The sequence below is a fragment of the Oryctolagus cuniculus genome, chromosome 13 (genome assembly GCF_051225735.1).
Source record: "Oryctolagus cuniculus isolate XC-2025 breed Fujian yellow rabbit chromosome 13, ASM5122573v1, whole genome shotgun sequence".
Lineage (NCBI taxonomy): Eukaryota > Metazoa > Chordata > Mammalia > Lagomorpha > Leporidae > Oryctolagus > Oryctolagus cuniculus.
Genome location: NC_142879.1, coordinates 18,014,220 through 18,034,213, shown reverse-complemented (window position 1 = coordinate 18,034,213; position 19,994 = coordinate 18,014,220). Strand labels below are relative to the sequence as shown.

Genomic DNA, 19,994 nt, shown 5'->3' with positions numbered 1-19,994 from the left:
TGAGTGCTGGTTTGACCCCCACCTGCTCTGCTTCTGATCCAGCTCCCGCTAATGCACCTGGGAAAGCAGCAGAAGATGGCCCAGGTGCTTGGAACCCTGCCACCCATGTGGGAGACCCAGATGGAGTTCCAGGCTCCTGGCTTCAGCCTGGCCCAGCCCTGATCTTTGGAGAATGAACCAGCAGATGGAAGATCTCCCTCTCCCCCTGCCCATAACTCTGCCTTTCAAATAAATTACATATACATATATATATGTATATGGTACATTTTCCATATAGTAACAGAGGGGTGGGCTCTTCCCTTGCAGGGACTGGAGAGGGAGTGGAACAGACCTGCTACAGGAGAGGACAGAAGAAACCCCGCCAGCGAGCCTGGGCCCTGCCGGCTTAATCCTGCTGGCTCGGGGCTCACCTGACTCACCCGTGTCTTTCCCAGCCCTCAGTGACCCCCAGCTCTGGCCAGAAGGGCACCATTTCTGCATGTGCAGGTGTGTGGGGGGTGAGTCCTGTCTGCCCAAACACAGTGGGACCCCTGCCACAGAGACCACCACAGCCCTTAGGGTGTATGCAGGCTATGCTTCCCTCCTTTGTGCGGGAGACCCACCAGCTCCCAGCCAGGGCCCCAGAGAGGGGCTGGGTGGAGTGGGGGAGAGGCAGGGTGTGCCAGTGGGAAGCACGGGGCCCCAGAGAGGGGCTGGGTGGAGTGGGGGAGAGGCAGGGTGTGCCGGTGGGAAGCATGGGGGACCAGACCACCGTGCTGAGCCCTGTTTGTTTACAGGCGGCACCTGCTCGGCAGCCTTCTTTGGCCAGATCCACGGGCAGGGCGTGTCTGGGGGTGGCCAACTAGGAGCAAGACCCTTCTATTCAGAGCCGTTGCCCACAGCGCCAGCCCAGAAGGCAAACCTTCCTCTCATCAGAACGCTGCCCACGGTCCCCACGTGGAGAAGCCCCCAGCCAGCCCCCGCCCAGAACCCCTGGCCTGGTGGGTTTTCTAAATTGGGCAGGGTCTCAGGCTGTTCGAATCTAGCGAGGGTTAGCGCATATAACAAGAGGCACCTGTGCTCCACCAGACGCCGTGGTGAAACCCTGACCGGCCCACTTTACAAATGAGGCTCTCCGAGCCAATATCCTGGATGGTCAACCAGTCCCACTCCTCTGCCTCTCCCTACCACCACGTGAATGTCTTGTGCAATTCACGGAGCCTGGTCTCATTTAATTCGGCCCTTTGAACAGACGGGAGGGAGGCATTGCTCGGTCCCACGCTGAATGCAGAAATCGGGATAGCGACTGCCCTCTAAGTCACACTGTTAGAGGCAGTGCGCAGGCACTCAGTCCTGAGAGCCACCTGCCTGCCACGGGCCTCGCCCTCCCACGCGCTGCCCGCCCCCCGCCCCCTGGCACTGCAGGGGCCCGGAAGCGGGGAGTCGCCCAGAACAATGCAGGGGGATTAGCGCCACCCACGAGGGCCCCACCCAGCATTGGCCCTGGATCTCACTTCAAGGGGCTGCCGAGGGCCTGTGGAACTTTCCAGAGTGGGCGCCCCACGCCCTGCTCTCCTGCCCCAGGAGGTCCTCGACCAACCGTTTGTGTCATCGGTGCAGGGTCCTCTCCTCTCTCACCTCCTGGTCCATCTCGCTGGCTCCCACCCGCCTACCCTTTCCCAACTCCCCAGCTGTTTAGTTCGTCAAACTTGGAGGAAGACCAGACCCCGGCGGGAAGTCCTTCCTGATCCTAGTCTCACTCCCTCGGGGTGCCCTTGGACCAGACTGCGTCCTCTGCCTCCCGTTTATGGGGTCATGGTTCTTGGCCCCAGAGTTGTTGGCTTTGAGTAAGCTGTTTTTCCTCTGTGTGCCTCAGTTGCTGCATCCCACAACGGTTACTTAATCCCTCCCAGGGGAATGGTGAGGCTTAGACAGGGGTCTTGCTCAGCCTGTCGGGGGCATCCTGCTGCTCACCAGCCCTGGGCCCTGAGCCTTCTCAAGGGGGGAGGCAGGCTGCAAGGCCAGGGAAGCCGGGGGGGGGGGGGCGGGGAGGGCGTTCTGGGTCAGCCCTGCCCTTGGGAGGCACCAGCTGCTGCCTCTCTGAAGCCTCAGAATGAGGGCCACCTGCCGCACCCCGATCTTCTCTGCCTTTGATCTTCTGATCCCGGGCCAGGGTCTCCCAGCCAAAGGCATTCCTGTCTCCAGCCTCCTCCAAGGAAAGGCAAAGGGCTGGGCTCGCTCCCCTGGCCCCAGGCTCTTCCGTCCTCCTCCTGTGCCCTGCGTAGAGCTGGGGCTGCAACAGGCCCCTCTGGAGTGGCTGTTGTTGGGAGGGGAGGGGGACATGGGGGAGATTGGGCATTGGGGCTCCCCCTGGGCATAGTACCCTGGGCTTGGTCAGCCCCTGCCGGGAGGGTGCCTTCAGCCCAGGTTCCTTGCCCTCAGCTCCCTTGGATGGGGAGCCCGGGGTGAGCGGCCCCAGCAGCCCCATGTGTATGAAAGAGGAGGAGGAAGCTCCCTACCCTCCAGAAGCTCAGGGGGAGGGGAGGTTCAGAGCCCCCACCACGAGCACTGGGGAAATTGAAAGTCCTTGAGGGCCAGCAGCCCCTCAGGGAGGGCTTCCTGGAGGAGGCCTGGCCTGAGGTGGCCAAGAGGGGCAGGATTAGCCTTGAGAAAGTGGCTGGGGTCAGCAGGTGAAGCCACTGCCTGGGATGCTGCACCCCATTTCTGAGCACTGGTTGGAGCTCCAGCTCCTTGCTAATGCACCTAGGAAAGCAGCACATGGGTACTTGGGCCCCTGGCACTCAGGTGAGAGACCTGGATGGAGTTCCCGGCGCCTGGCTCTGGCCTGCCCCAGCCCCAGCCCCAGCCATTGCAACCATTCGGGAAGTGAACCAGCAGATGGAAGGTCACTGTCTCCCTCTGTCTCCCCTTCTCTCTATCGCTCTGCCTTTCCAATAAACAAAATAAATCTTTTTTTTTTTTTTTTTTTTTTTTTTGACAGGCAGAGTGGACAGTGAGAGAGAGAGACAGAGAGAAAGGTCTTCCTTTGCCGTTGGTTCACCCTCCAATGGCCGCCGCGGCCGGCGCGCTGCGGCCGGCACACCGCGCTGATCCGATGGCAGGAGCCAGGAGCCAGGTGCTTTTCCTGGTCTCCCATGGGGTGCAGGGCCCAAGCACCTGGGCCATCCTCCACTGCACTCCCTGGCCACAGCAGAGGGCTGGCCTGGAAGAGGGGCAACCGGGACAGAATCCGGCGCCCCGACCGGGACTAGAACCCGGTGTGCCGGCGCCGCAAGGCGGAGGATTAGCCTAGTGAGCCGCGGCGCCGGCCCAAAATAAATCTTGAAAAGCAAAAACCGAGAAGATGGCTGGACTGGGAGACTTGCAAAGGGGAGAGATGAGTTGGGGGTGCCCAGGCTGGCAGTAAGTGGGGGGCTGATGGGCCAAGGCAGTGGGGGGCCCAGGAAAGATCAATGCGAAGGCAGTGGCCTTGGTATGGGACACACAATGGTCACGCACAGAGAACACGGGACAGAGCGCGGAGTGAGGCAGCCAGGAGCCGGAGGAACTGAACCGTGGGAGCTAGAAGGCACATGGTCTGCATGGTCCCCGAGCCCCACCGAATTGTGAGGGGAAACGTGTGCTCTTGCCGGCGCGTGTGGCCGCGTTCTGTCCCTGAGCCTGGGTGCTGGTTGTACGAGTGTAATTGCTCGTGACAAGTTAGCAACCTCGCGATATGTACTCTCTTATGTGTTTTATATTTTGTCTGTCATCCTTTAAATTAAGAGTTAGTCGGCCGTGAACCGCAGGCTGGCTAAGCACCTGCTCCCCGATTCCCACGGCATCCTGGGACTATGCCTCAGCTTCGTTCAGCTGAAGCCGGCTGTGTGTCTCTGTGCAGTCTGCGCGGTGCTCTGCATCCTGCTCAGGCTCTCGCACCTGCACAGGTGCCGGTATCGCCAAGGCCTTTCCCGTCCCCAGGCTGTCCTCCTGGGGCCCCTGCGTCTTCACAGGGTCTCCCCCCAATGCCCTGGCCACCCTTGCCTGAATGCACCCGGAAACCAGCCTTTGCATCTCTCCTGCCTGGGCTTAATGCGCGGGTGACTTTCCGACCCTCCAGCCTGGGATGTCTCTGAACGCAGGGGCTCTCGTGAGCCTAGACAAGGGTCGGGCACCCCGTGGAGGCTCCGGAACCCACAGCCTCGAGTCCCTGGAGCTCTCTGTCCATCCAAGCCAAGGGCCACGCACGTACCTCATCTTTGCTTTTTAAGAACTGGATGGATATTTTCAAAAAGAGGTTTTCTTTAAAAAAAAAAAAAAAAAAGAGAGAGAGAGAGAGAGTGAGTAGGAAAGGCAAAGCTTCTGAGTGTCAGGGTTCCAGAACAGAAAGCTAAGCCTTGGCTGGCGCCGCGGCTCACTAGGCTAATCCTCCACCTGCGGCGCTGGCACACCGGGTTCTAGTCCTGGTTGGGGCGCCGGATTCTGTCCCGGTTGCTCCTCTTCCAGGCCAGCTCTCTGCTGTGGCCAGGGAGTGCAGTGGAGGATGGCCCAGGTCCTTGGGCCCTGCACCCGCATGGGAGACCAGGAGAAGCACCTGGCTCCTGGTTTCAGATCAGCGTGGTGCGCCGGCCGCAGCGGCCATTGTGGGGTGAACCAACGTTAAAGGAAGACCTTTCTCTCTGTCTCTCTCTCTTTCACTGTCCACTCTGCCTGTCAAAAAATTTTTTTAAAAAAATTAAAAAAAAAAGAAAGCTAAGCCTGGCACGAGGAGCAGCTCAAGAGGCTGCGGCACGACTCAGTCCTCACCACACTGTCTGGGTTGGATGCCACATCTCCGGCTCCGCCCGTGGCAGAGCCAAATTAGTGCCACCAGCAGGTCTGGAGAGGGCTTCCTGCCTGTAGGCCCTCTCTCCAAGACAGGCCCATTGGCTGCAGCCCACGTCGGTTTCTGCTCTGTGTCCTGACCCCTGGCCATTGACTTGTGGATTGACGTACTCATTCATTCATTCATTCACTCATCTCATCACTCATTCCACCAATGTTTTGAGTGCCTGTGTGTGAGGGGCGTGAGGGGTTCCTTTCCTGGGACTCCCAGCCTGGTTTAAGAAACAGACCAGCAAACAGGAGTCAGAGCCCAAGAGGGATGAGCCAGGGTCGGGGGTGGGGTGGGAGGAGCACTCCCCCAGGGTTGAGCTATTAGGGCAGCTGTCCTGGAGGGAGAGCCACCTCTGCCACCCCCTTCCATCCTACATGAGGCTATGCCCTCCTGGCTTCCACCGCAGGCTCCCAGACAAGAGCTGCAGGCTTCTCGTCGGAACGCATTTCTTAACTACATCCTTGCAGTCCGCCAACAGCGACGTCCGTGGGTTCTTTCTTCTGGTCCCAACAGTCTTTATCTAAGTACAAAGTATGGAAGGCAGGGCAGGGAGTGGTTGCCCACAGGCTCAGCAGGTGCCCTGACTTATTCCAGAGATGCGCTTTAGGGCCATGCTGGACAAGCTCTGAGATGGAGGCTCCGACTCAGGAGGCCTGGCTGCCCCCAGCTGGTCCATGGGCCAGGCCTCAAGAGCCAAGCGACGGCAGGGAGTCGGCATCCATCAGGAGCAGCCCTCACCCATGTGTTGCTCCAGTCACTTCTTCACTAAGTAACTCACAGATGTGTCCGACAAGGGTGCCTGGCCACAGGCCCGAGCAGAGACTCACATCCTGCCCCTGCTTCGCTCCCCAGCTGGGCCCTCTCCCCTGGTGGTGAGGCCGGGATGGGCCACAGCCCAGCACCCAGCGCGCTGGGAGGCAGGGAGGCTGCAGCGATGTGTGGGTCCCACATTTCCAGGCAGAAGCCTCCCCTGGTCAGCAGCAATGCCTGGGGAGCCCGTGCATGGCATCTCCAAGGTCAGTCCTGGAGGCCACAGTCACTTTCTCCCGGGGAAAGGGAAGGGAAAGCCAGGCCACCTGCCTGCCCAGTGCCTGCGGGGCTGGGGAGCAAGGGTTCACTGCTGGCCCCTCCATCTGGCCAGGACAGGAAGGGGCCTGGGTGCATCACAGCAGGAAGGAGGAGAGACACTAGCAAGAACGCCCCAGTGGTCCCTTTAAAGCAAGTGGCAAGGTGTTGAATAAGGTGGTGTGTCCATCAGGGCCTCCAGCCCAGGGCAGGGGTCGGGGGGCAGCAAGACATCAGGATGGCCATGCTTCTGAGCCTGCACGTAGTCCCCTCTCACTACCCACTCTGCTCCCTGTCCATCAGTACTGGGCCTGTCCCCGGTTCCAGGGCTTAGCCAGGTATTTCCTGACCCCAAGCCCCACCCCCAGCAGGTCCCTCAGGGCCACACGGCATGGTGCCTCTGTGCCCCCATGCCAGTCTGATGGGTGAGGCTAATACTTTCTGGCAGGTGGAGGCAGGGCAGGCAGAGGGGGAGGCGGCACCCTGGGCTTCTGCATTCAGAGCAGGGGAGTGGGCAGCGAGGCGAGGGCTGGCGTGGCGTCGGCTGGCGGGGGGGCGGGCATTCCTCTTTCCGCTGGCTGCACATAGTTAATGGGGGGCCTTGTTCTGGCTGGGCACATGGCCCTGGAGGTGCTGGTGATGGCCGTGCCCTGTCCCAGCCCCTGGGATCTCAAGTCTCATGGAGCTAACACTGCAAGTCCCCCGGGACCCTGGCACCTCCCGGGCACCAGAACCTCCTATCTGTTGTCACTCATTCCTCTCTCCCTCCCCTCCCCCTCTCCCTCCCTCCCTCCCCCTCTCCCTCCCTCCCTCCCCCTCTCCCTCCCTCTCCCTCTTCATCTCCCTTTCCCTTTCCTCTCCCTCTTCCTTTCCTCTCCCTCTTCCTTCCCTCTCCCTCTCCCTCTCCCTCTCCCTCTCCCTCTCCCTCTCCCTCCCTCTCCCTCTCCCTCTCCCTCTCCCTCTCCCTCTCCCTCTCCCTCTCCCTCCCTCTCCCTCTCCCTCTCCCTCTCCCTCTCCCTCTCCCTCTCCCTCTCCCTCTCCCTCTCCCTCTCCCTCTCCCTCTCCCTCCCTCTCCCTCTCCCTCTCCCTCTCCCTCTCCCTCTCCCTCTCCCTCTCCCTCTCCCTCTCCCTCTCCCTCTCCCTCTCCCTCCCTCTCCCTCTCCCTCTCCCTCTCCCTCTCTCTCTCTCTCTCACCATCATTTGTCTCTAATATCCTGGGGTCAGGAGCTATCACCTTACAAGAAGCAGGCATCACAAGATCAGAGGAGTTGTCCAAAGGCACCGAGCAAGTTGGTGGCAAACACAAAATTCCAGCCTGGGTGCACCTGATCCCATGCCCGCTGATCACAGAGCAAGCCGATGGCGATGGGCGGTGGACTTGGGGGCGCTGCAGACACAGCAGGAGGAGGAGGCCTATGGAACCCCCACTCTTCCAGCCCTCCCTGCCCACTACAGCCGTGGCGCAGCAGAGCTGGGAGAAGGGCTGAGCAGGGCGGATATTCTGAGTCCAGGGACCGTCTGTTGCACAGTCACCCCATCCTTATCTGCTGGGGATATGATCCCAAACCCCCAGTGGATGCCCGAGACCTCTCAGTATCAAACCCTGTATAAGCTGTGTTCTTTCCCACACATACAGACCGATGGGGAAGTTTAATTTATAAATTAGGCCTCGCAAGAGATGAATACTGACCAAGAATGGGAATCACTACATTCCTGAAGCTGTATTTAATTTAAGTTGTATTTAATTTAAGTAAAAGGTTTTCTTTGGGGAAAAAAAAGAAATGGAATAGTGCTAACAATATATCATAATACAAGCTATGTGAGCGGGCTGCCTCTCTCTCTCTCTCTCTCTTTTTTTTTTTTTTTTTTTTTTTTTTTTTTTTTTTAATTTTTCTGACAGGCAGAGTGGACAGTGAGAGAGAGACAGAGAGAAAGGTCTTCCTTTGCCGTTGGTTCACCCTCCAATGGCCGCCGCGGCCGGCGCGCTGCGGCCAGCGCACCGCACCGATCCGATGGCAGGAGCCAGGAGCCAGGTGCTTTTCCTGGTCTCCCATGGGGTGCAGGGCCCAAGCACCTGGGCCATCCTCCACTGCACTCCCGGGCCACAGCAGAGGGCTGGCCTGGAAGAGGGGCAACCGGGACAGAATCCGGCGCCCCGACCGGGACTAGAACCCGGTGTGCCGGCGCCGCTAGGCGGAGGATTAGCCTAGTGAGCCGCGGCGCCGGCTTCTCTCTCTCTCTCTCTCTCTCTCAACATCTCTTGCTTAAAGGAAGCACCTTGCATCTTGGGTGGATCTCAGCTGCCAGCACCACTACTCTCACGCTGTGAAGCGTGATCAGGATAACTCTGTGACCCGGCGACACCCCCCGACAGCCCAGGTGACTCCCGAGTGACTCGCGGGCAGGTAGCACACCCGGCACAGGTCTGCTGGGTGACGATGACTCCCACCCCAGGCAGGGTGAGATTCTGCAACGCTACTTGGGGTGGCACGAATTTAAAACTTAGGAATTGCTTCTTTCTGGAATTTTCCAGATAATAATTGTGGACTGCAGCTGACCCCTGGAAAGTGAAACGATGGCTGGGGATGGTCCTGTGTTGAGAGTTAACGCCAGCACCCGTGCGGCTGTGCCTACCAAGCATACACGTGAGACATGTGATCGCAGCTAACATCCGTGAGTGGTGACTGCGTGCCAGGCTCCCGTACACTAATCATTTAACCCGCACAACGCCCCCACCAGGCAGGTACCGTATCACCCTCATTTTACAGGTGAAGAAACTACAGCCCAAAGAAGGTAAGCCTTTCCCCAGACTGGGAGAAGGCAGAACCAGGACCTGAACCCCAAGCCAGGCAGGGCGGCTCCAGAGTTTGTGCCCTTAGCCCCTCTGCTGTTCTGTGAAAAAAACACCCCCAGCCCTCCAGGTGATGTAAAGGCCCTGAGGACATCTCGGTCACGGAAGCAGTGAGTCTCAGGTGTGCCACCTGTGCCCGCCTCGGTCCCTCACCCCCTGCAGGTGCCACCCAAGGCCATGGTGCACGTCCAGCCCCAGGATGCCTGGGCTCCCTCTGGCCCTGGGGCCACCTGCTGCATCTGCCAGAGGCTGCCTCTCTAGCCCCTCCTCCCTTCCCTTCCTGCCCTGGGCCCCCAAGTCCACCAGCCTGAAAGTTGTCCCCATCAGGACTGTGACAATGGAAGAGGTGTGTGTGTGGCACCTTGTCAATCGGCAGATCCCCCCCCCAACAAAAGTGATCTGAGTCAGATTTATGACCACCTGGGATGAAAGCAGGTGCCGAGATCTCAGCGATCCTCCTTCAAACTGCAGGAGGACGCTCAGAGTGGGTGTAGGCGGCACAGGCTACAAAACATGTCCAGCAAAGCAGCAGTGAGAAGCCCTCTGCCACAGAACCGTTAATAAGTTTACCATGGCTGCGGCAGGGCAGCACACCTATCCATGGGGCCATGTGTGGCCACGTGAGGGGCGTGGCTGTGAAGGGAACCCTGGGTAAGCGGCTTGGTCCAAGTCACTCAGCCTCCTAGATGCTGTGTTGGGGGCCGGGGTCCATGGTGGTCTGAGCAGTGAGCTGGCTCCAGGCTCTGACTCTGCTGGGTCCTGAGCTCCCGCCTGTCCCCAGGGAAGGGAGTGGGGAGCCCAGGTCCTGTCCCAATTCTCATTCTACCCAGCTTTTGTCCCGGACAATGGTCCCCTTCCACTCCGGCCCCCTCCCAGCCTCCTAATCTGCTCTGTCCACCACAAAGGCAGGGGATTCGTTTACGGTCTCTTCCTGCCTCTGCTCTCACAATCCCTGGACACTTGATCCAGCTTCCCCATCCTCAAACACCCACCCCTGGGCTGCCCCAGATCTGGAGCCCAGGGGGAGGGGGAAAAGACTGAAAACAGATGCCAGTCTGGTGGATGGCCCTGTCCAGAGCGCCCCCTGCAGGCAGAGACCTGTACTGACTGTATCAGTGTTTGCGGGGAGGGTGATCCTGAGAGAAAGGGGACCCTGGGCAGAGACCCTGCCTTCAGGAAGCTCCCAGCCTGGAGGAGGAGGCATGGACCCTGCTCTAAGGGAGCCCTTCCTGCTTTCTGATGCAACACTTGACTCTTGTCCTCAAGAAGCCCGGAATGCTGAGAGCCCCTGCCAGAGACAGAGACATGGACATGCACAGTCCCTACCAGGTTACCTGATGTTTTCACAGGAAATATTTCACATCTCCAAGTGCTAAGCACCACTTCCACACCCCCCATAGGACCTTATGCATCCACCAGGTCATCGGGGTAGGACTGCTCCCCCGACCTTGTAAATGAGCATCAGCCCTGAACCCCAGCTCCCAGGTCAGCACAGCCCCCGCCCGGGGACCCCCGTGTCCATGGCGTCCAGAGGCAAGGAGGCCCCTGCCTGCCGCGTGCCGCCCATCCAGCCCCATGCACATCTCACTCCCCGCCCGTGGCCCAGTTTCTTGCATGCCTTGTCTGCCCTTGGAGTGCCCAGCACAGAGGGGAGAACAAGGGCTTCAGGGTGTCCCAGCTGCCCCAGCCTGGGGCCTGCCCCTCGGCCCTCTGTCTCCTCTTGTCTAGAAGAGGGCACAGCAGCGCGCTGGCGTCACAGGGGTGGGCTCAGGAGAAAGCACTGGGCACAGTGCCGTGCAGGCAGCCGGCATCCACTCCGCCCATGCTTGTCCAATGGATGGACGAGGGCTAGCATGAATGAACGTTTGCACCCAGCCCAGCCCGGGAGTTCAAGTGATGTCATCACTGATCATGACAAGGGGACGGAGGCACTGCAGCACGGGCAGGGTACTCTGGGGGAGGCTGGGCTTACGCACAGGCTGTGAGCAGCACTGTATACAGTGGACTGTGGAGGGGCAGGGAGCCCTCAGGTCCCGGAGGAGGGGATAAAAGCCCGTGATGGCCGCTCCCTTGGGCCCTCTTCCCCGGGGATAATTCAGGCTGGCAGCTCACACCAGGAGTTGGCACAGGCCTTGGCTGTACTTGGTCCCCACTCTCCTGGCTCCCCCAAATAAGGAAGCACTTTCCTCAGCCCGCGGTGACCCCAGAGATGTAGTGGGAGGAGCACTGGGTGGGTATGGTGACCCTTCTGTGCCACTATCCCTCCCCCACCCCTCCATTAGTCTTTCCACCTTGGCTTTGGGCCTGGGGACCACATCCCGATCCCTGGCGCTGGAGCAGTGGGAGGCTCTGGACACCTTCCTGCCATAATCTGGTCACTCTTGGGGACACTCCCAGCACCTCCTAGGGCGACGGGGAAGAGGGAGGCGGGGGGGACTGTGTTCTAGAATCAGCCCCCTGGGTCTCACTCAGCAAAGCCCTAAGCAGGCGGAGTTGTGTGGGACACACTGAGGGCCACCTTGTGCCTGCCTCAGTTTCCCCTTCCAGGTGCCTCTCCCTAGAGGAGACCAGAATGGGTAATAAGAGTGGCGCCCACGTATGGCTGTGTGCCAAGTCCTGTGCTGAATCACAGCCGGCTTTCCGAGAGCTTGGAGCCATTACCCAGTGCGGAGCTAAGGAAACCGAGGCCGAGTACTGAAGAAGCACATGGGTTAGGGCTGCAGTGAGACTCGAACCTGGGCCTTCCTGGGGGCAATGCTCTCTGTCCTCTGCGGCAGTGTGTCTGGATGTGTCGCTGAGACGGGGTCTGCACAGCCCCGGGGTGGCGTCCTGGGTGACTCCCCGGCTGCTGAGCCCCGTGGGGTTTTTGTTGCATTGACATATGCCCTGAGAGAAGGCAGGAAGCTCTGCCCTGGACCTCCTGCCCCAGGTGGGGGGGGACAGAAGTGGCCCAGTGTGGGTCCCCACACCCTCCTAGGCGCATGGCTTCCCCTGCCCCTGGAGGGCCTCCCCTGGCCATGCCCCCGCCCAAATCCTCCTGTTCCTCAGGACCCTACACAAGTGCTTCTCCTTCCCCCAGGCCTTCCCTGGTCACCCCATGCTCACCGCCCTGACTGTTGGTCCTCGGTGGATGCCCCCCGGATGGTCTGATGCAGGGGGCTCCCATGTCCAGTGCCCCTGCCAAGTCATCACCATAGGACCCTGGCTGCCTCACAGCGGACCTGACCCTCGGTGGTCCCCAGTAAGTGATGATAATCTGCACACTCGGGGGCCTGTTCCACCGGCCCCGGCCGCGGGCCCCAACACCTGCCTCCAGCCAGCCCCACTGTTAGACTCCCTGGGACCACTGCTGATGGACAGGAGGGGAAGGGGCAAATCACTGCTTACTCCCGAGAAAGACAGGAAACTGGAGCTGGGCTTCGAGGGGCGACCCGATGGGGGTTTTAGGTGCCCAGAGCCGCTCCCTTCCCCTCGGAGCCCTGACCTTGGGAACCAGGAGACACGAGCTGGGCTGAAATCCCAGCAGCAGCAAGTACTCTCTGGCGGTTTTAGGCAACCTGCTTAACATCAAGGTCTCAGTTTCCTCGTCTGTGAGATGGGAGAACACTGGCACCGCCCTTACAGATTTCCAGGGGACGATGGAGGGAAAGTCCCTGAGTATGAGTCTTGCCATGCAGTCACTCAACAAAAGCCGGCTGGGTCTGGTACCGGCTAAGGCTGGGACACCAGGGCGAGGGCAGGCTTCTAGGTAGGTGTTTCCGGGCCCATCGGGAGCCCTGGGGACCCGCCTGGTGAGCTAGTGTCTTTCTGGAAGGAGGCGGCCAGGGAACGCAGACATCAGCCAGGAGAGCATCCCCACTGCTCGCTGGAGCAGACGGGCGCAGTAGAGACCCAGGCATCCAGGTCTCCCTGGCCCCGGCCTCGGGCTCACATCTCACGGATTAGAGGGGACTTCCAGGGCTGGGAAGAGTTCCAGCTCTGGGGCATGGGCCTCCGGGGAGTTCTGTGGAAAGGGAAGATGGAGGCATGGAGACCTCAGCCCCGGAGGTGCCCTGTCGCGGAACAGCCAGGCCCAGCCCCCACCTGCCGGCTGCCAGCCCTGGCAAGGTGCCGGGGGCAGGGGGGGCGCGGTGCCAGCCCCTGAGCTCCCCGCCATGTCCTTTTGCTGCTTCCAAAATAACTCTCTGCTCACTGCCCAAGTTTGGTCTCTGGGCTGTTTTTCTCCTCCTGGGACCTGTTCTCCCACATCTGAGGGGCGGGAGGAGAGACCTGAACCACAGTGGGGGAAAGCGAGGCCTCCTCAGCCCCAGCGAGCCCAGTCACTTCCAGCAGGGGCGGGGGAGCACCCGAAACCTCTCCCCACCCCCTCTCGCACCTTCCCCAGGGGTCCGCAGCCCAGCAGAAGCCCTTGGCCTTCATTGGCCCCTAGAGTAAGTCACACGGTCCACTGGGGGCAACACCCCGGACTCACCCTGGCAGAAGCCACCTGTCCACCCTGCCTTTCCCAGGAGGAGCCTGCCCCACAAACAGCACTGACCTGGAAGCCCAGACCCTCCCTCCCCCTCCTTCTCTGCAGAGCGCCACGCCCCTAGGGCTCCTGCAGGTACCCCTGTGGGGAGGGGCACTTCCTCCCCCAGCCCAGCCTGAGAGTGGCACTGGCCCCCAGAGTGGCTGCCCTGAAGGTCAAGGGGAGGGGGCGGCCCTTTGGGCTCCAGAAGATGAGGCCAGGGTCCTAAGTCCCTGCCCTGCAGTGCAGCTCCTGGGTGGCCCCGGTGGCCTTGCAGGCAGACACCGTTGGTGTTTCCACGGGAAGATCATGGCACTTCGGCAAAGGACAGAGATGGGAGCAGACGCTCTGCGTGATGGCGGTGGAGCCAAGCCCAGCATCGGTGCCCACGCCCGGGTGCCCGCACCCAGGGCCCTTCCCTGGGCAGGGGCTCCCCACTCTGATGCCCTCTCCTGGGCCCTGGGCACCCCTCTCCCGACTGGGGCCGTCAGCGGGCGGGTGGGGCGGGCGGGGGCCAGCTCTGCCCCGAGCCAAGCTTTCTTCTCCCCGCTGCCCCACCCAGCCGCGCCCCTGCCCGCTGCTGCCAGAGCAGAGAGGTTTCCTTTTTCTTTTGCCTGGGGCTGTTTCCTGCCTTGCCTTTGAACTGGGGTGCTGGCTCCCACACACACTCACCCTCCCCTGGCGGCCCCCCAGTCTGCCGGGGGATGGGCCTGCCCGGCCCCCAGGCTGCACTTTGGAGTGAGGCTGGCACGGGAGGGCCCAGAGAACCTCGTTTCCTGGAATCCCTCCACCCTGCTTCGCCCTTCTCCCTGGCCTGGTCTGGGTGCTGCCGGCCTGGCTTCTGCCCTCTCTTCTCACACGCCCCCGATGGCGGCTCTCCCCGGGCTCCGTCCTGCCTCTCCCACTGTTCGGACTGGCAGCCGCCAGGTGGGGAGGTTGAGGCCCAGAGCTGTAGGATTTGCACAGCGGCTCCCAGGACCCAGAGACTGAGGGTCAGGACTCCCTGTGCCCAGGCGTCCAGCAGCAGGGCACAGGCGCTTAGAATCTACTAGACTGCAGCCGACAAGGGAGCCTTGGAGGTGAGAAACAGGACCTAGCGTGTAACACACACACACACACACACCCTCCTCAAATACACGCTTAGACACACACACCGCTTCCACACACACCCTCCCCCAAACACACACACACCCTCCCCCCACACACATACATACCCTCCTCAAACACATGTTTATACACATACACTGCTTCCACACACACACCCTCCCCAAGCACACATACACAATCTGCCCCAGAGACACACACACACACACACCCTCCCCAAACATGCACACACCCTCCCCACACACTCCCCAAACACACACAATCTGCCCCAAACACAGACACACCCTCCTCAAACACATGCTTCTACACACACACCCCTTCTACACACACACCCTCCTAAGCACACAATCTGCCCCAAGCACACACACAACCTGCCCCAAGCGCACACACACACATACCAAACACACACACACACACCTTCCCCGACACATCCTCAAGTGCATGCACACACACACACACACACACACGCACACACACACACCGTCCGACCTTTCCAGCAAGCTCAATGTCATTTCAGGTCTCAGGGGAGTGGCGAGCAGCCTGGGGCAGGGGCTGCATGGAGGCGAGGCCCCTCCTTAGCCCTGGCGGCAGTGAGTGGCAGGGACGGGGCTGGAGGGTGCCCACGAGGGTGTGAGCCTCAGGCCGGCGACAAACGGCTGCCCCGGCTGCTCTCCTTTTAGCACCTGTTCCCCGACGCTGGACAAGAGGGACTCGTAGTAGCTGCCCGGATTCCCCTGCTCAGAAGCAACCCGGCCCCGACTGCCCGGCGACCTTGGGCCGTGTGTCCGTTCCTGTCCCCTCACCACGTGCAGATGTGGCCAGACAGAGCGGGAGGTGTCAGCCTCCCTGTTCCCAACACATCGCCCCAGAGCGGGGGGCTCCATCTCCTCCCAGGCTCACCCTGGAGCCAGCCCCAGTGGGTCTCCAGGAGCCTCGCGGAGGCGACTTCGGAAAAGAGAGACACCCTCCGGGGACTGCGAGTAATTGAAGTCTGTCTGCCAGCCTTCCCCCACCTCCACCCCGCACCTCTGAGCCCGGCCCCGAGGCAGCCGTGGATTCTGAGTGTCAAAGCCCCCTACTGCAGCTGGATAGGAAGACTTTCTGTCCTCGTCCTCCGCAGAACCCAGGCAGTGTCGGCGGCTGCATCAGGGAGGGATAGGCTGGGGTGGGGCGGGGAGTGTGTAAGGCACCCATGGGTGTCTCCTGCGGGTCCCTCCATGGCTCTGTCCAGGGATGTTCCAGAACTCTCCGACCCGCTGCTTCCTGCACATGGAAGCATTTTAATCTTTTTCTTTCCTTCCTGACCGTGTACCCCTTCCTCCTCCAGTCCCCAGTGTTCACCCCCACAAGTTGGACCCCAGGCCCCCAGAACCATCCAAGCATCGAGAAAGGCAGTTGGCTACCCACACCCTCCCCAGCACACACCCCTCTGTCTCCCACCACACAGCATTCCTTGAGGCCTGCGCTCACGCACTGGGCTGGTTCCCTCCAGTGCGCCAGGCCTGCTGGCTTCCCTGCAGCTCTGCTAGACCCAACAGGAGGCAGGGTCCTGATGGCCACCACCTACGCGTCACCCCTGGAGGTACCGGGCTCCATGCTGGGAGCTTTGATTTCCCGGCACCCTCCCTTCTTCCTGTGTACACTGGCAGAACCTGAGGCTGGGGTCGCAGTGACACAGTGAGCGGCAGAGCTAGGAAGGGACCAAGGAGCAGTGGACCCATCAGAGAAATATGGCTGGCTGTGTCACCGGATGCAAGAGCCAGCTGCTGCCGGTGCTGCCAGCAAGGGAGGGGAGTCCCAAAACCTCCCTGCCTGGGCTCCCCTCCATGAACACGCTCACCCACGCCACCTTCGGAGGCCCCAGGCGGCCTCTTGAGACCACAAGGAAGAGGTTGCTCCCCCAAAGACCCCCACACAGCACCCAAGGATGCCCTCGGAAGACCCCACATTCCCTGAGCCCAGGAAGACCTCAGAGCTCCAGGGGAGCTGGGACAAGGCATTGGGAAGGTCAGCGGGGCACCTGGACCCCAAACGTGGCACTGTGCCTCCCGCCCCAATTCTTCCACTCGAACTGAGCCCGTGTGGACAGCCCTGTAGCCCCTGCCTCTTTATCCCAGGCCAGGGACCCTTCTTCTGCCCCCCCTATGGAAAAGCTCAGCAGAGCAGCCTGCAGCTGTTTGGAGCCACACAACCCTGTCTCCAAGTGCAACAAAGTCTCGCACCTCCAGGGTCTGAAACTGCAAAGTGGGACTGCCTGGGGAGTCGGGGTGCCGGCTCCGCTCCCGCACCGGCTGGCATTCCAGTCTGCCTCTGCCATCAGCCCCTGCGCTGTGAAGGACTCGCTCTGCCCTTCGGGAACACAGACATCATTCTCTCCCTCTCGCTCCTTCCCCTGGCCCTCAGCCTGTGCCTTTGGACTAGAAGAGGACAAACCAACTGGGAGCATTGTTGCCATGCGGAGCCTCCACGCCCACCAGGGCACTGCCAACCCAGAGCGCCCTGCCTGGCTCTGAGCAGTGTAGCTCCTGTTTCCTCAGAGCCCTGAAGCCAGGATGGGGTCTCCCCCTAGCCCGGAGGGACCCTCCCCTGGGCAGCTGTCCCCAGCCTTGCCCACCTGCTCTGCCTCCTGTGGGAAAAGGCAAGGCACCTGGGCAGGGCAAGGCTGGGGCGGGTTCCCATCCCCCCGGGGGGGTGGGGTGGGTGGGAGTAGGTGGTCTGGAATGTGCTCTCACCTCCTCCTCCTGCCCAGGTGTGGAGCAGCAGGAGCCCCCCCCACCCCCTTGCCGGCCCGCAGGGAGAAGCTCCTTGGAGCTGTGCTCATGAGAGCTGCCCCACCAGGGACCCCTTCACGCACCATCTCACCCCAACTCAGACTCTAAAAATGTTCTCTGGTTTTCAGCCTCGGCTCCTGCCCACAAATTAGCGTCTCCAACACAGCCTCCCGGGACAGGACTTCAGGGAGGTCCCTGGGGATCCGGGAGGCCTCTGTGAAGGGAGCTGGTGCTGGTGGAGCCCCTTCCGAGGGGACAGTCTCTGGGACCCCTCCAGGAAGACGCTCAGTCCTGGCAGGAGAGCAGCGTCATCTCTCCGTACCCCCAGCTCCGGTTCCTCCACCACCAGGGCGCTCAGCCTTGCTCTCAGCCTGTCCTGGGCACTGCTCCCTGGACAAGATCGCAGCAAAAGAGGCAGCCAGCCGAGTCCCTCCTGCTCGTGGTCCAGAGCCCACCTGCTCGGCTCCCAGGGGAGCATATCCCCACCCCACCCCAAGCCCAGGGTCGCCTGGGAGACCCAGCGCAGTACTATCCCCAGTCCCCCGCGGTCGGTCAGGGGAGAGCGCTTTCCAGGATGCCCACGCCACGGGGCGCACCCGGGCAGGTGCGCTAGGCTGCGGCCGGCAGACGCGGGTACTCACAGGTAAGCCGTCAAGGGGTCCAGGTCCCCGGGCACGGCGCACAGCCCGAGCTCCGAGCAGTCGGCGGTCAGCATGATACCGTCTTCCTGGCAGTGGCAGGGGGCCGGGCAGGCGGCGGCGGCACCGGGCGAGACGCACAGCGCGGCGCACAGCCACAGCGCGCGGAGCCCGGCCGGGCTGGGCATGTCGGCGGCCGGGCTGCGGGCACCTGGCGGGCGGGCGGGCTGCGCCGTCGGAGGGGACGGCCCCGCGGGCTCTGTTCGGCCTGGGCGGCAGCGCGGGGACGGCGCAGTCAGCGAGGGGCAGGCATTGTTGAGCGATCTTCGTTATTCGGTTTCACAGGCTGGGCTTGGCAAGGGAGGGAGACAGGCGGAGGAGGAGCCAAGGAAAGTTTCTGCGCCGCGGCTCGCTCCCCTTCCCTCCTTCCTTCCGAGCTGGCAGGAATTTCATCCAGGAAAGGGAAAAAAAGGAAGAGAGTGAAGAAACCCAAAGCCCCCGCAGCCAGAAGCTGGTTGGGGACCTGCCCTTGTTGGAAAGCATGCCCCAGGGCGGGCCCCCGGCGGTCAGGACCCCCTGCCTTTGGGGACAGCCACGGGGCCAGGTGGGACCCACAAGGGGCCCCCAGAAGAGACCCTAGAGACCCCCAAGGTCCCCAGGTCCCCTCTACGCTTCACCCGAGAGCAGGCAGACCAAGGGGAGAAGGTTCAAGATCCCACGGCTCAGGGGGCAGCCCCCTCACCCTGTCTTCCTGCACAGGACAGAGGAACAGGAAGGGTTGGCCCACAAGGGGTCAGGCTTGGGGGGTCCAGAGCAATGCGGGGCTAGGGCAGGGCCAGGAGGAACAGCCAGCCCACCGAGGGCCATGCCCCGACCTGGTTTAACTGACGAGGGTTCCCACCCTCTGTGCACTCCTGCATACGCTCATGCAGCCTCACGCAGGCTTAAGTCCTGGGAATCACCCTGATCCGGGCTCAGGACCCAGTGAGGCTCAGAGACTGCACTCGGTCTACCCAACCCAGCTGTCACAGCCAGCCTGGAGGTCGGCGAGTTGGCGCCACCTGGAGGCTCTGTTCTGCAGCTGCAGCCCAGCCACCCTGAGGCTGGGAGCCCAGGTCTGCCCCTGCAGCCCTATAACCCAGGAGGACTAAGGGGTATGGTGCTTATACTGGGGTCCAGCCCCATTCTCTCCTTAAACCTTACTGGACTGGCGGTGCTTCTGTCGTGCACCTGTTGCTTCCTGTGGTCTCTCCCACACTGAGCCCAGCCCCAGCATAGAGCTGGAGCAGGTTGGGGTGCCCCTCCCCCTGCCTTCCCCGTGAGTCAGTCACCCACAGTGCACACCAGAAACCAGGGGCCTCAGAAGCAGCCTAGATTCCTCCCACCCTCTACTCCATGCCCCAGGGCCCCTCATCGGCCCCTCTCCACTCCTCTGCTAACTCCCCAGCCTGCACAGCTGGACGGAGGAGCCAGCAGACCCTGCCACAGCCCTGCACGTGGGCGATGAGCCTGGCAGAAAGGCCAGGGCGGGAGCCCCTCTGCCCTGGTCAGCCTGATGGCCTCACTGATCGGCAGTACCGGCCTGCACCTCCGTGGCTCCTGGTGCTCCAGGTATGATGCACGGGCTAGGAAAAACACCACGGAGCCTGTGGCAGCCTTAGCAGCAGCCAGCTGAGGCCAACCTGGGTGGCTCAGAGCTGCGCCTCCAGCCTGCCCACGTGAGGTGATTACTCACTACAAACACAGGGTATGAAGGGGCCACAGATGCTCAGCCTTCCTGAGGTCAGCCCCAGAGCCTCACCCCACCCTGGGAAGGTCCTGATTTTTTAGAAGATTTATTTATTTATTTGAAAGGTAGAGTTACAGAGAGGCAGAGGCAGAGTGATAGAGAGAGAGTTCTTCCATCCGCTGGTTCACTCCCCAAATGGCCACAACAGCCAGAGCTGGGCCAAGCTGATCCGAAGCCAGTAGCCTGGAGCTTCTTCCGGGTCTCCCACATGGGTGCAGGGGCCCAAGGTCGTGGGCCATTGTCTACTGCTTTCCCAGGCCATAGCAGAGAGCTGAATCAGAAGTGGAGCAGCTGGGACTCGAACCGGTGCCCATATGGAATGCTGGCACTGCAGGTGGCGGCTTTACCCGCTACACCACAGCACCAGCCCGAAGGCTCCTGATCCCATGATGTGTAGCCCAGGTCCACCTCTTC

At 61.6% G+C, this 19,994-nt stretch overlaps 1 protein-coding gene across 4 annotated transcripts in view; it reads right to left on the bottom strand.

The window, feature by feature from the left end:
- Positions 1-18,364, bottom strand: part of LGR6 (leucine rich repeat containing G protein-coupled receptor 6) — a 125,761-nt gene extending 107,397 nt beyond the window's left edge. Inside the window, exon 1 of one of the 4 annotated variants that reach the window (XM_008268585.5) lies at positions 17,795-18,364. In XM_008268585.5, coding sequence (XP_008266807.4) covers positions 17,795-17,979 — 185 coding nt within the window. In that variant the 5' untranslated portion in view covers positions 17,980-18,364. The remainder of the gene's footprint in view (positions 1-17,794) is intronic. The other 3 variants (XM_017347859.4, XM_008268587.5, XM_017347858.4) reach the window with 3 other exon arrangements.
- Between the last annotated feature and the right edge of the window lie 1,630 nt (positions 18,365-19,994).